The sequence below is a fragment of the Tachyglossus aculeatus genome, chromosome 14 (assembly GCF_015852505.1).
Source record: "Tachyglossus aculeatus isolate mTacAcu1 chromosome 14, mTacAcu1.pri, whole genome shotgun sequence".
NCBI lineage: Eukaryota > Metazoa > Chordata > Mammalia > Monotremata > Tachyglossidae > Tachyglossus > Tachyglossus aculeatus.
Window position 1 is genome coordinate 47,477,251 of NC_052079.1, and position 12,536 is coordinate 47,489,786.

The following is a 12,536-nucleotide window of genomic DNA, read 5'->3' on the forward strand; positions in this document are numbered from 1 at the left end:
AGCCCACTGTTGGGTAGGGACTGTCTCTAGATGTTGCCAATTTGTACTTCCCAAGCGCTTAGTACAGTGCTCTGCACATAGTAAGCGCTCAATAAATACGATTGATGATGATGATGATGATGCAGAGCACTGTACTAAGCGCTTGGGAAGTACACAATGCTTCTCAGTAATTACGGTATTTGTTAAGCGCTTACTATGTGCCAGGCGCTGGGGTGGATACAGACTAATCAGGTTGGACACAGTCCCTTGTGGGGCTCGCCGTCACCATCCCCATTTTACAGATGAGGGAACTGAGGCCCAGAGAAGTGAAGTGACTCGCCCAGGGTCACACAGCAGACCGGTGGCGGAGGCAGGATTAGAACCCATGACCTTCTGACGCCCAGGCCTGTGCTCTGGCCGCCCCGCCAGGGCGAGAGGAGGAGGAAGTTAGAGATCATTTGCCCCTGTGGAATCAATCAATCGTATTTATTGAGCACTTACTGTGTGCAGAGCACTGTACTAAGCGCTTGGGAAGTACAAGTTGGCAACATGTAGAGACAGTCCCTACCCAACAGTGGGCTCACAGTCTAGAAGGGAGAGGCGAAGGGTCTGGGGTGGGGGTCTTTCTGGAAGGACTGGGTCTTAGGGTGTTGATGGAGCAAATAATAATATTAATAACAGTATTAATAATAATACTTATTAAGCGCTTACTATGTGCCCCCTTCTTCCTCTCCTCCTCCCCACAGCACTTGTATAGATTTGTACAGATTTATTACTGTATTTTACTTGTACATATTTACTCTTCTATTTATTTTGTTAATGTTAATGATTTATTGGGCGCTTGCGGTGTGTAGAGCTCTGTACTAAGCGCTCAGAAAGTACATTCGGCAACAGATAGAAACAATCCCTAGCCAACAACGGGCTCACACTCCGATCCAGTGTCATCTTCACCAGCCTTTTCCCTTTGGGATCTTGTCTGTGTGCATTGTGTTTGTAATTGTTGTGATATTGTTTAAGCGCTTACTATGTGCCAAGCACTTACTATGTGCCAAGTGCTCCGCTGGGCACTGGGCCCTACTGAGCGCTCACCTCCTGGACCGAGCCCCCTTCTTCCTCACCTCCTCTCCACAGCACTTGTATAGATTTGTACAGATTTATTACTGTATTTATTGTACTTGTACATATTTACTATTCTATTTATTTTGTTAATGATGTTAATGATTTATTGAGCGCTTGCAGTGTGCAGAGCTCTGTACTAAGCGCTCAGAAAGTACATTTGGCAACAGATAGAAACAATCCCTAGCCAACAACGGGCTCACACTCTGATCCAGTGTCATCTTCACCAGCCTTTTCCCTTTGGGATCTTGTCTGTGTGCATCGTGTTCGTAATCATTGTGATATTTCTTAAGCGCTTACTATGTGCCAAGCGCTTACTATGTGCCAAGCGCTCCGCTAGGCACTGGGCCCTACTGAGCGCTCACCTCCTGGACCGAGCCCCCTTCTTCCTCACCTCCTCCCCGCAGCACTTGTATAGGTTTGTACAGATTTATCACTGTATTTATTTTACTTGTACACGTTTACTATTCTGTTTATTTTGTTAATGATAATGATTTATTGAGCGCTTGCGGTTCGCAGAGCTCTGTACTAAGCGCTCGGAAAGAACAATTCGGCAACAGATAGAAACAATCCCTAGCCAACAACGGGCTCACACTCTGATCCAGTGTCATCTTCACCGGCCTTTTCCCTTTGGGATCTTGCCTGTGTGCATTGTGTTCGTAATCGTTGTGATATTGTTTAAGCGCTTACTATGTGCCAAGCGCTCCGCTAGGCATTGGGCCCTACTGAGCGCTCACCTCCTGGACCGAGCCCCCTTCTTCCTCACCTCCTCCCCGCAGCACTTGTATAGGTTTGTACAGATTTATCACTGTATTTATTTTACTTGTACACGTTTACTATTCTGTTTATTTTGTTAATGATAATGATTTATTGAGCGCTTGCGGTTCGCAGAGCTCTGTACTAAGCGCTCGGAAAGAACAATTCGGCAACAGATAGAAACAATCCCTAGCCAACAACGGGCTCACACTCTGATCCAGTGTCATCTTCACCAGCCTTTTCCCTTTGGGATCTTGCCTGTGTGCATTGTGTTTGTAATCGTTGTGATATTGTTTAAGCGCTTACTATGTGTCAAGCGCTTACTATGTGCCAAGCGCTCCGCTAGGCACTGGGCCCTACTTAGAGCTCACCTCCTGGACCGAGCCCCCTTCTTCCTCACCTCCTCCCCACAGCACTTGTATATATTTGTACAGATTTATTACTGTATTTATTGTACTTGTACATATTTACTATTCTATTTATTTTGTTAATGATGTTAATGATTTATTGAGTGCTTGCAGGGCGCAGAGCTCTGTACTAAGCGCTCGGAAAGTACAATACAATAGAGACAATCCCTGCCCGATAGGGGTCAGAAGGGCATGAGTTCACTCATTCATTCACTCAATCGTATTTATTGAGCACTTACTGTGTGCACAGCACTGTACTAAGCGCTTGGGAAGTACAATAATAATAATAATGATGGCATTTGTTAAGCGCTTACTATGTGCAAAGCACTGTTCTAAGCACTGGGGAGGTTACAAGGTGATCAGGTTGTCCCCCGGGGGGGCTCACAGTTTTAATCACAGTTTTGAAGCAGCGTGGCTCATTGGAAAGAGCCCGGGCTTTGGAGTCAGAGGTCATGGGTTCAAATCCCGGCTCCGCCAATTGTCAGCTGTGGGACTTTGGGCAAGTCACTTCACTTCTCTGGGCCTCAGTTCCCTCATCTGTAAAATGGGGATTAAGACTGTGAGCCCCAAGTAGGACAACCTGATCACCGTGTATCCTCCCCAGCGCATAGAACAGTGCTTGGCACATAGTAAGCGCTTAACAAATGCCATTATTCAAGGCCCTACTGAGAGCTCACCTCCTCCAGGAGGCCTTCCCAGACTGAGCCCCTTCCTTTCTCTCCCCCTCGTCCCCCTCTCCATCCCCCCATCTTACCTCCTTTCCTTCCCCACAGCACCTGTATATATGTATATATGTTTGTACATATTTATTACTCTATTTATTTTACTTGTACATATCTATTCTATTTTATTTTGTTAGTATGTTTGGTTTTGTTCTCTGTCTTCCCCTTTTAGACTGTGAGCCCACTGTTGGGTAGGGACTGTCTCTCGATGTTGTCAACTTGTACTTCCCAAGCGCTTAGTACAGTGCTCTGCACACAGTAAGCGCTCAATAAATACAATTGACTGATTGATTTAATCCCCATTTTCCAGATGAGGGAACTGAGGCCCAGAGAAGTGAAGTGACTTGCCCACAGTCACCCGGCTGGCAAGTCGCGGAGCCGGGATTTGAACCCCTGACCTCTGACTCCAAAGCCCGGGCTCTTTCCACTGAGCCCCGCTGCTTCTACTGCAAGTCGGCAGCAGTTTCACTGAGTTATATGTTTTATGTTGCCAACTTGTACTTCCCAAGCGCTTAGTACAGTGCTCTGCACACAGTAAGCGCTCAATAAATATGATTGATGATGATGAGTTCCAGTCCTGCCTCCTCCACTTTGCTGCGTGTCCTGGGGCTCACAGTCTAGAGGGGAAAGGAGACCAGCTGTTTCAACCCCCATTTTACAGATGAGGAAACTGAGGCCCAGTGTTGGGTAGGGACCGTCTCTATATGTTGCCAACTTGTACTTCCCAAGTGCTTAGTACAGTGCTCTGCACACAGTAAGCACTCAGTAAATACGATTGATTATCTCTGTTAGGGCAGGTGAATTCTGATTTTTAATGAGGAAGAGTTTTAATAAATGCAGGCTTCAGGTAGGGAGTAGCGGCAGGGGAGTTTCAGCTCGGCCAATCCCCATGAACATCTTTTTCAATGCCACTGATTGATTGATAAGAATAATAATTGTCCTTTCCAAGCGCTTAATCAATCAATCAATCAATTGTATTGAGCGCTTACTGTGTGCAGAGCACTGGACTAAGCGCTTGGGAAGTACAAGTCGGCAACATATAGAGATATATAAATATTTATTTATTATTACTCTATTTATTTTACTTGTCCATATTTATTCTACTTATTTTATTTTGTTAATATGTTTTGTTTCGTTCTCTGTCTCCCCCTTCGAGACTGTGAGCCCGCTGTCGGGTAGGGACCGTCTCTAGATGTTGCCAACTTGGACTTCCCAAGCGCTCTGCACACAGTAAGCGCTCAATAAATACAATTGATTGATTGATAAAACCGTGAGGCCCCCCCATGGGACAACCTGATCACCTTGTAACCTCCCCAGCGCTTAGAACAGTGCTTTGCACATAGTACACATAGCACATAGTTTGCACATAGTATATGTTGCCAACTTGTACTTCCCCAGTGCTCAGTACAGTGCTCTGCACACAGTAAGCGCTCAATAAATACGATTGATTGATAGTAAAGGCTAAACAAATACCATTATTATTATTATTACTCTATTTATTTATTATTACTCTATTCAATTATTATTACTCTATTCATTTTACTTGTACATATCTATTGTACTTATTTTATTTTGTTAATATGTTTTGTTTTGTTCTCTCTCTCCCCCTTCGAGACTGTGAACCCGCTGCCGGGTAGGGACCGTCTCTATAGGTTGCCAACTTGGACTTCCCAAGTGCTCTGCACACAGTAAGTGCTCAATAAATACGATTGATTGATTGATTGATAAAACCGTGAGGCCCCCCCCCCCCGTGGGACAACCTGATCACCTTTAACCTCCCCAGCGCTTAGAACAGTGCTTTGCACATAGTAAGCGCTAAACAAATACCATCATTATTATTATCACTCTATTTATTATTACTCTATTCATTTATTATTACTCTATTTATTATTACTCTATTTATTTATTATTACTCCATTTATTATTACTCTATTATTCTGTTTATTTATTTTACTTGTACATATTTATTCTACTTATTTTATTTTGTTAATATGTTTTGTTTCGTTCTCTGTCTCCCCCTTCTAGACTGTGAGCCTGCTGTCGGGTAGGGACCGTCTCTATATGTTGCCAACTTGGCCTTCCCAAGCACTCTGCACACAGTAAGCGCTCAATAAATGCGATTGATTGATTGTTGATTGATAAAACCGTGAGGCCCCCCCGTGGGACAACCTGATCGCCTTGTAACTTCCCCAGCGCTTAGAACAGTGCTTTGCACATAGTAAGCGCTAAACAAATACCATCATTATTATTATTACTCTATTATTACTCTATTCATTTATTACTCTATTTATTATTACTCTATTTATTTTACTTGTACATATTTATTCTACTTATTTTATTTTGTTAATATGTTTTGTTTCGTTCTCTGTCTCCCCCTTCTAGACTGTGAGCCCGCTGTCGGGTAGGGACCGTCTCTAGATGTTGCCAACTTGGACTTCCCAAGCGCTCTGCACACAGTAAGCGCTCAATAAATACGATTGATTGATTGATTGATAAAACCGTGAGGCCCCCCGTGGGACAACCTGATCACCTTGTAACCTCCCCAGCGCTTAGAACAGTGCTTTGCACATAGTAAGTGCTGAACAAATACCATCATTATTATTATTACTCTATTATTACTCCATTTATTATTACTCTATTTTATTTGTACATATTTATTCTACTTATTTTATTTTGTTAATATGTTTTGTTTTGTTCTCTGTCTCCCCCTTCTAGACTGTGAGCCCGCTGTCGGGTAGGGACCGTTTCGATATGTTGCCAACTTGGACTTCCCAAGCGCTCTGCACCCAGTAAGCGCTCAATAAATACAATTGATTGATTGATTGACTGAGGAAACTGTAGTTTTCTTGCTCAGCTTGACCGTCTCTCTTTCGTGGTCAGGTTCGATCATGTCCGGCTTCGACGACCCAGGCATCTTCTACAGCGACAGCTTCGGGGGGGATCCCGCCACCGATGAGGGCCAGACCCGGAAATCCCAGCTGCAGCAGCGATTCAAAGAGTTCCTGAGGCAGTATCGGGTGGGCACCGACCGCACTGGCTTCACCTTCAAATACAGGTAAATACAGGATTGTCTTCATCCCCATTTTACAGATGGGGGAACTGAGGCACAGACAAGTTAAGTGACTTGCCCGAGGTCACACAGCTGACAACTGGCGGAGCCGGGATTCGAACCCATGACCTCTGATACACCTAGAGCTCTCCACAGCAAACAAATATCCTCACTAGTCCCCTGTAAAGAGATGAGCCGAATAATAGTATTTATTGAGCACCTACTGTGGGCAGAGCACTGTCCTAAGGGCTTGGGAGTGGTAGAAATAATAATAATGGTGGTATTTGTTAAGCACTTACTATGTGCAAAGCACTGTTCTAAGCGCGGGGGAGGATACAGAGTGATCAGGGTGTCCCACGTGGGGCTCACAGTCTTAATCCCCATTTTACAGATGAGGGAACTGAGGCACAGAGAAGTGAAGTGACTTGCCCAAGGTCACACAGCTGACAACAGGCTGAGCTGGGATTCGAACCCATGACCTCTGATACACCTAGAGCGCTCCACAGCAAACAAATATCCTCACTAGTCCCCTGTAAAGAGATGAGCCGAATAATAGTATTTATTGAGCACCTACTGTGGGCAGAGCACTGTCCTAAGTGCTTGGGAGCGGTAGAAATAATAATAATGAAGGTATTTGTTAAGCACTTACTATGGGCAAAGCACTGTTCTAAGCGCGAGGGAGGATACAAGGTGATCAGGGTGTCCCACGTGGGGCTCACAGTCTTAATCCCCATTTTACAGATGAGGGAACTGAGGCACAGAGAAGTGAAGTGACTTGCCCAAGATCACACAGCTGACAACTGGCGGAGCTGGGATTCGAACCCATGACCTCTGATACACCTAGAGCTCTCCACAGCAAACACATATCCTCACTAGTCCCCTGTAAAGAGATGAGCCGAATAATAGTATTTATTGAGCACCTACTGTGGGCAGAGCACTGTCCTAAGGGCTTGGGAGCGGTAGAAATAATAATAATGGTGGTATTTGTTAAGCACTTACTATGTGCAAAGCACTGTTCTAAGCGCGGGGGAGGATACAGAGTGATCAGGGTGTCCCACGTGGGGCTCACAGTCTTAATCCCCATTTTACAGATGAGGGAACTGAGGCACAGAGAAGTGAAGTGACTTGCCCAAGGTCACACAGCTGACAACAGGCTGAGCTGGGATTCGAACCCATGACCTCTGATACACCTAGAGCGCTCCACAGCAAACAAATATCCTCACTAGTCCCCTGTAAAGAGATGAGCCGAATAATAGTATTTATTGAGCACCTACTGTGGGCAGAGCACTGTCCTAAGTGCTTGGGAGCGGTAGAAATAATAATAATGAAGGTATTTGTTAAGCACTTACTATGGGCAAAGCACTGTTCTAAGCGCGAGGGAGGATACAAGGTGATCAGGGTGTCCCACGTGGGGCTCACAGTCTTAATCCCCATTTTACAGATGAGGGAACTGAGGCAAGAGAAGTCAAGTGACTTGCCCAAGATCACACAGCTGACAACTGGCGGAGCTGGGATTCGAACCCATGACCTCTGATACACCTAGAGCTCTCCACAGCAAACACATATCCTCACTAGTCCCCTGTAAAGAGATGAGTCGAGTAATAGTATTTATTGAGCACCTACTGTGGGCAGAGAAGTATCCTAAGGGCTTGGGAGCAATAGGTAATAATAATAATAATAATAATGGTATTTGTTAAGCGCGTACTATGTGCAAAGCACTGTTCTAAGCGCTGAGGAGGTTACAAGGTGATCAGGTTGTCTCTAGATGTTGCCAGCTTGGACTTCCCAAGCGCTTAGTCCAGTGCCCTGCACACAGTAAGCGCTCAATAAATACGATTGATTGATTGATTGACAGCTGGCAGAGCCGGGATTGGAACCCATGACTTCAGACTCCAAAGCCGGGGCTCTTTCCCACTGAGCTAGGCTGCTTTAGTAATCATTCTAAGTAATTAATGAAATAAATCGGAGTAAATGTGTGCAAATAAAAAAGCCCGTGCGCTTTCCACTGAGCCACGCTGCTTCAATAATCACTCTAAGTAATTAAATAAAATAAATCTAATAAATATGTGCAAATAAAAAAGCCCCCGCTCTTTCCACCGAGCCAGGCTGCTTCAGTAATCACTCTAATTAATGAAATAAGTGGAATAAATATGTGCAAATAAAAAAGCCTGCCACTTTCCACTGAGCCAGGCTGCTTCAATAATCACTCTAAGTAATTAATGAAATAAATGGAATAAATATGTGCAAATAAAAAAGCCCGCGCTCTTTCCACCGAGCCAGGCTGCTTCAATAATCACTCTAATTAATAATAATAATGATAATGAGGGTGGCATTTATTAAGCGCTTACTATGTGCAAAGCACTGTTCTAAGCGCTGGGGAGGTTACAAGGTGATCAGGTTGTCCCTCAGGGGGCTCACAGTCTTAATCCCCATTTTACAGATGAGGTAACTGAGGCACAGAGAAGTGAAGTGACTTGCCCAAAGTCACACAGCTGACAATTGGCAGAGCTGGGATTTGAACTCATGACCTCTGACTCCAAAGCCTGTGCTCTTTCCACTGAGCTATGCTGCTTCTCCAATTAATGAAATAAATTAATAGATGAAATTCACTAATTCGTTAATTAATGAAATAAATCGAATAAATATGTGCAAATAAAAAAGCCCGCGCTCTTTCCGCCGAGCCAGGCTGCTTCAATAATCACTCTAAGTAATGAATGAAATAAATGGAATAAATATTGCAAATAAAAAAGCCCACGCTCTTTCCGCCGAGCCAGCCTGCTTCAATAATCACTCTAAGTAATTAATGAAATAAATTGAATAAATATGTGCAAATAAAAAAGCCCACGCTCTTTCCGCCAAGCCAGGCTGCTTCAGTAATCACTCTAAGTAATTAATGAAATAAATCGGAATAAATATGTGCAAATAAAAAAGCCCCTGCTCTTTGCTCCGAGCCAGGCTGCTTCAATAATCACTCTAAGTAATGAATGAAATAAATCGAGTAATCACTCTAATTAATTCATGAAATAAAATAAATCAAATAAATATGTGCAAATAAAAAAGCCCGCGCTCTTTCCGCCAAGCCAGGCTGCTTCAATAATCACTCTAAGTAATGAATGAAATAAATAGGAATAAATATGTGCAAATAAAAAAGCCCGCGCTCTTTCCACCGAGCCAGGCTACTTCAATAATCACTCTAAGTAGTGAATGAAATAAATCGAGTAATCACTCTAATTAATTCATGAAATAAAATAAATCAAATAAATATGTGCAAATAAAAAAGCCCGCGCTCTTTCCGCCGAGCCAGGCTGCTTCAATAATCGCTCTAAGTAATGAATGAAATAAATGGAGTAAATACGTGCAAAGAAAAAAGCCCGCGCTCTTTCCGCCAAGCCACGCTGCTTCAATAATCACTCTAAGTAATGAATGAAATAAATCGAATAATCACTCTAGTTAATTAATGAAATAAAATAAATCGAATAAATATGTGCAAATAAAAAAGCCCATGCTCTTTCCGCCGAGCCAGGCTGCTTCAATAATCACTCTAAGTAATGAATGAAATAAATGGAATAAATATATGCAAATAAAAAAGCCCGCGTTCTTTCCGCCGAGCCAGGCTGCTTCAATAATCACTCGAAGTATTGAATGAAATAAATCGAATAATCACTCTAATTAATTCATTAAATAAAATAAATCAAATAAATATGTGCAAATAAAAAAGCCCACGCTCTTTCCGCCGAGCCAGGCTGCTTCAGTAATCACTCTAAGTAATGAATGAAATAAATGGAGTAAATACGTGCAAATAAAAAAGCCCGCGCTCTTTCCGCCGAGCCACGCTGCTTCAATAATCACTCTAAGTAATTCATGAAATAAATGGAATAAATATGTGCAAATAAAAAAGCCTGCGCTCTGTCCGGAGCCAGGCTGCTTCAATAATCACTCTAAGTAATTAATGAAATAGATCGGAATAAATATGTGCAAAGAAAAAAGCCCGCGCTCTTTCCGCCGAGCCACGCTGCTTCAATAATCACTCTAAGTAATTAATGAAATAAATGGAATAAATATGTGGAAATAAAAAAGCCCGCTCTCTTTCCGCCGAGCCAGGCTGCTTCAGTAATCACTCTAAGTAATTAATGAAATAAATGGAATAAATATGTGCAAATAAAAAAGCCCGTGCTCTTTCTGCCGAGCCAGGCTGCTTCAATAATCGCTCTAAGTAATTAATGAAATAGATTGGAATAAATATGTGCAAATAAAAAAGCCTGCGCTCTTTCCGCCAAGCCAGGCTGCTTCAATAATCACTCTTAAGTAATTAATGAAATAAATGGAATAAATATGTGCAAAGAAAAAAGCCCGCGCTCTTTCCGCCGAGCCAGGCTGCTTCAATAATCACTCTAAGTAATGAATGAAATAAATCGAATAATCACTCTAATTAATTCATGAAATAAAATAAATCAAATAAATATGTGCAAATAAAAAAGCCCGCGCTCTTTCCGCCGAGCCAGGCTGCTTCAATAATCACTCTAAGTAATGAATGAAATAAATAGGAATAAATATGTGCAAATAAAAAAGCCCGCGCTCTTTCCGCCGAGCCAGGCTGCTTCAATAATCACTCTAAGTAATGAATGAAATAAATCGAATAATCACTCTAATTAATTCATGAAATGAAATGGAATAAATATGTGCAAATAAAAAAGCCCGCGCTCTTTCCGCCGAGCCAGGCTGCTTCAGTAATCACTCTAAGTAATGAATGAAATAAATGGAATAAATATGTGCAAATAAAAAAGCCCGCGCTCTTTCCGCCGAGCCAGGCTGCTTCAATAATCACTCTAAGTAATTAATGAAATAAATGGAGTAAATACGTGCAAATAAAAAAGCCCGCGCTCTTTCCGCCGAGCCAGGCTGCTTCAGTAATCACTCTAAGTAATGAATGAAATAAATCGAATAATCACTCTAATTAATTCATGAAATGAAATGGAATAAATATGTGCAAATAAAAAAGCCCGCGCTCTTTCCGCCGAGCCAGGCTGCTTCAGTAATCACTCTAAGTAATGAATGAAATAAATGGAATAAATATGTGCAAATAAAAAAGCCCGCGCTCTTTCCGCCGAGCCAGGCTGCTTCAGTAATCACTCTAAGTAATGAATGAAATAAATGGAATAAATATGTGCAAATAAAAAAGCCCGCGCTCTTTCCGCCGATCCAGGCTGCTTCAATAATCACTCTAAGTAATGAATGAAATAAATGGAATTAATATGTGCAAATAAAAAAGCCTGTGCTCTTTCCGCCAAGCCAGGCTGCTTCATTAATCACTCTAAGTAATTAATGAAATAAATCGAATAATCACTCTAATTAATTAATGAAATAAAATAAATGGAATCAGTATGTGCAAATAAAAAAGCCCGTGCTCCTTCCGCCGAGCCAGGCTGCTTCAATAATCACTCTTAAGTAATGAATGAAATAAATGGAGTAAATATGTGCAAATAAAAAAGCCCGCGCTCTTTCCGCCGAGCCAGGCTGCTTCAATAATCACTCTAAGTAATGAATGAAATAAATGGAGTAAATATGTGCAAATAAAAAAGCCCGCGCTCTTTCCGCCGAGCCAGGCTGCGAGTTCGAAGCACGTCTCCTCTTCCTTTATCTGCTTCTCGTTGTCTTTCCCCGTCCGTCCCCTCCGGCCCCGGCGCAGGGATGAGCTGAAACGCCATTACAACCTGGGCGAATATTGGATCGAGGTGGAGATGGAGGACCTGGCCAGCTTCGACGAGGACTTGGCCGACCACCTGTACAAGCAGCCCGCGGAGCACCTGCAGCTGGTGAGGACCCCCCAGTCCGCGAGCAGGGAGGGACGGGGCGGGAGCGGGGGTCGGTGACGTCCAGTCCACCCTCCCGCAGCTGGAGGAGGCGGCCAGAGAGGTAGCGGACGAGGTGACCCGCCCGCGGCCCGCCGAGGAGGAGACCCCGCAGGATATCCAGGTCATGCTGAGGTCCGACTCCAGTCCCGCCAACATCCGCAGCCTGAAGGTGAGCCGGGGCAGCTTGGACTTCCCAAGCGCTTAGTACGGTGCCCTGCGCGCAGTAAGCGCCCAATAAGTACGATCGAATGAATGAATGAATGAAGGTGAGCCGGTAGCGGGCCGGGACAATCGAGCGGAAGGACCGTCTCTGTATGTTGCCAGCTTGGACTTCCCAAGCGCTTAGTACAGTGCTCTGCACGCAGTAAGCGCTCAATAAGTACGATTGAATGAATGAATGAAGGTGAGCCGGTAGTGAGCCGGTAGCCAGCCGGAGGGCCGGGGCAGTCGAGCGTAGGGACCGTCTCTATATGTTGCCAACTTGGACTTCCCAAGCGCTTAGTAATAATGTTGGTATTTGTTAAGCGCTTACTATGTGCAAAGCACTGTAGTACAGTGCTCTGCACGCAGTAAGCGCTCAATAAATACGATTGAAATGAATGAATGAAGGTGAGCCGATAGCCGGCCGGAGGGCCGGGGCAATCGAGCGGAGGGA

At 43.7% G+C, this 12,536-nt stretch overlaps 1 protein-coding gene across 3 annotated transcripts in view; it reads left to right on the forward strand.

The window, feature by feature from the left end:
- The window catches only part of MCM5 (minichromosome maintenance complex component 5), a 35,576-nt gene that overhangs the window by 1,507 nt on the left and 21,533 nt on the right, over positions 1–12,536 (forward strand). Inside the window, exons 1-4 of one of the 3 annotated variants that reach the window (XM_038756550.1) lie at positions 3,234–3,238; positions 5,861–6,035; positions 11,716–11,842; positions 11,922–12,050. In XM_038756550.1, coding sequence (XP_038612478.1) covers positions 5,869–6,035; positions 11,716–11,842; positions 11,922–12,050 — 423 coding nt within the window. In that variant the 5' untranslated portion in view covers positions 3,234–3,238; positions 5,861–5,868. Of the gene's footprint in view, positions 1–3,233; positions 3,239–4,648; positions 4,669–5,860; positions 6,036–11,715; positions 11,843–11,921; positions 12,051–12,536 lie in introns of those variants that run through there. The other 2 variants (XM_038756551.1, XM_038756549.1) reach the window with 2 other exon arrangements.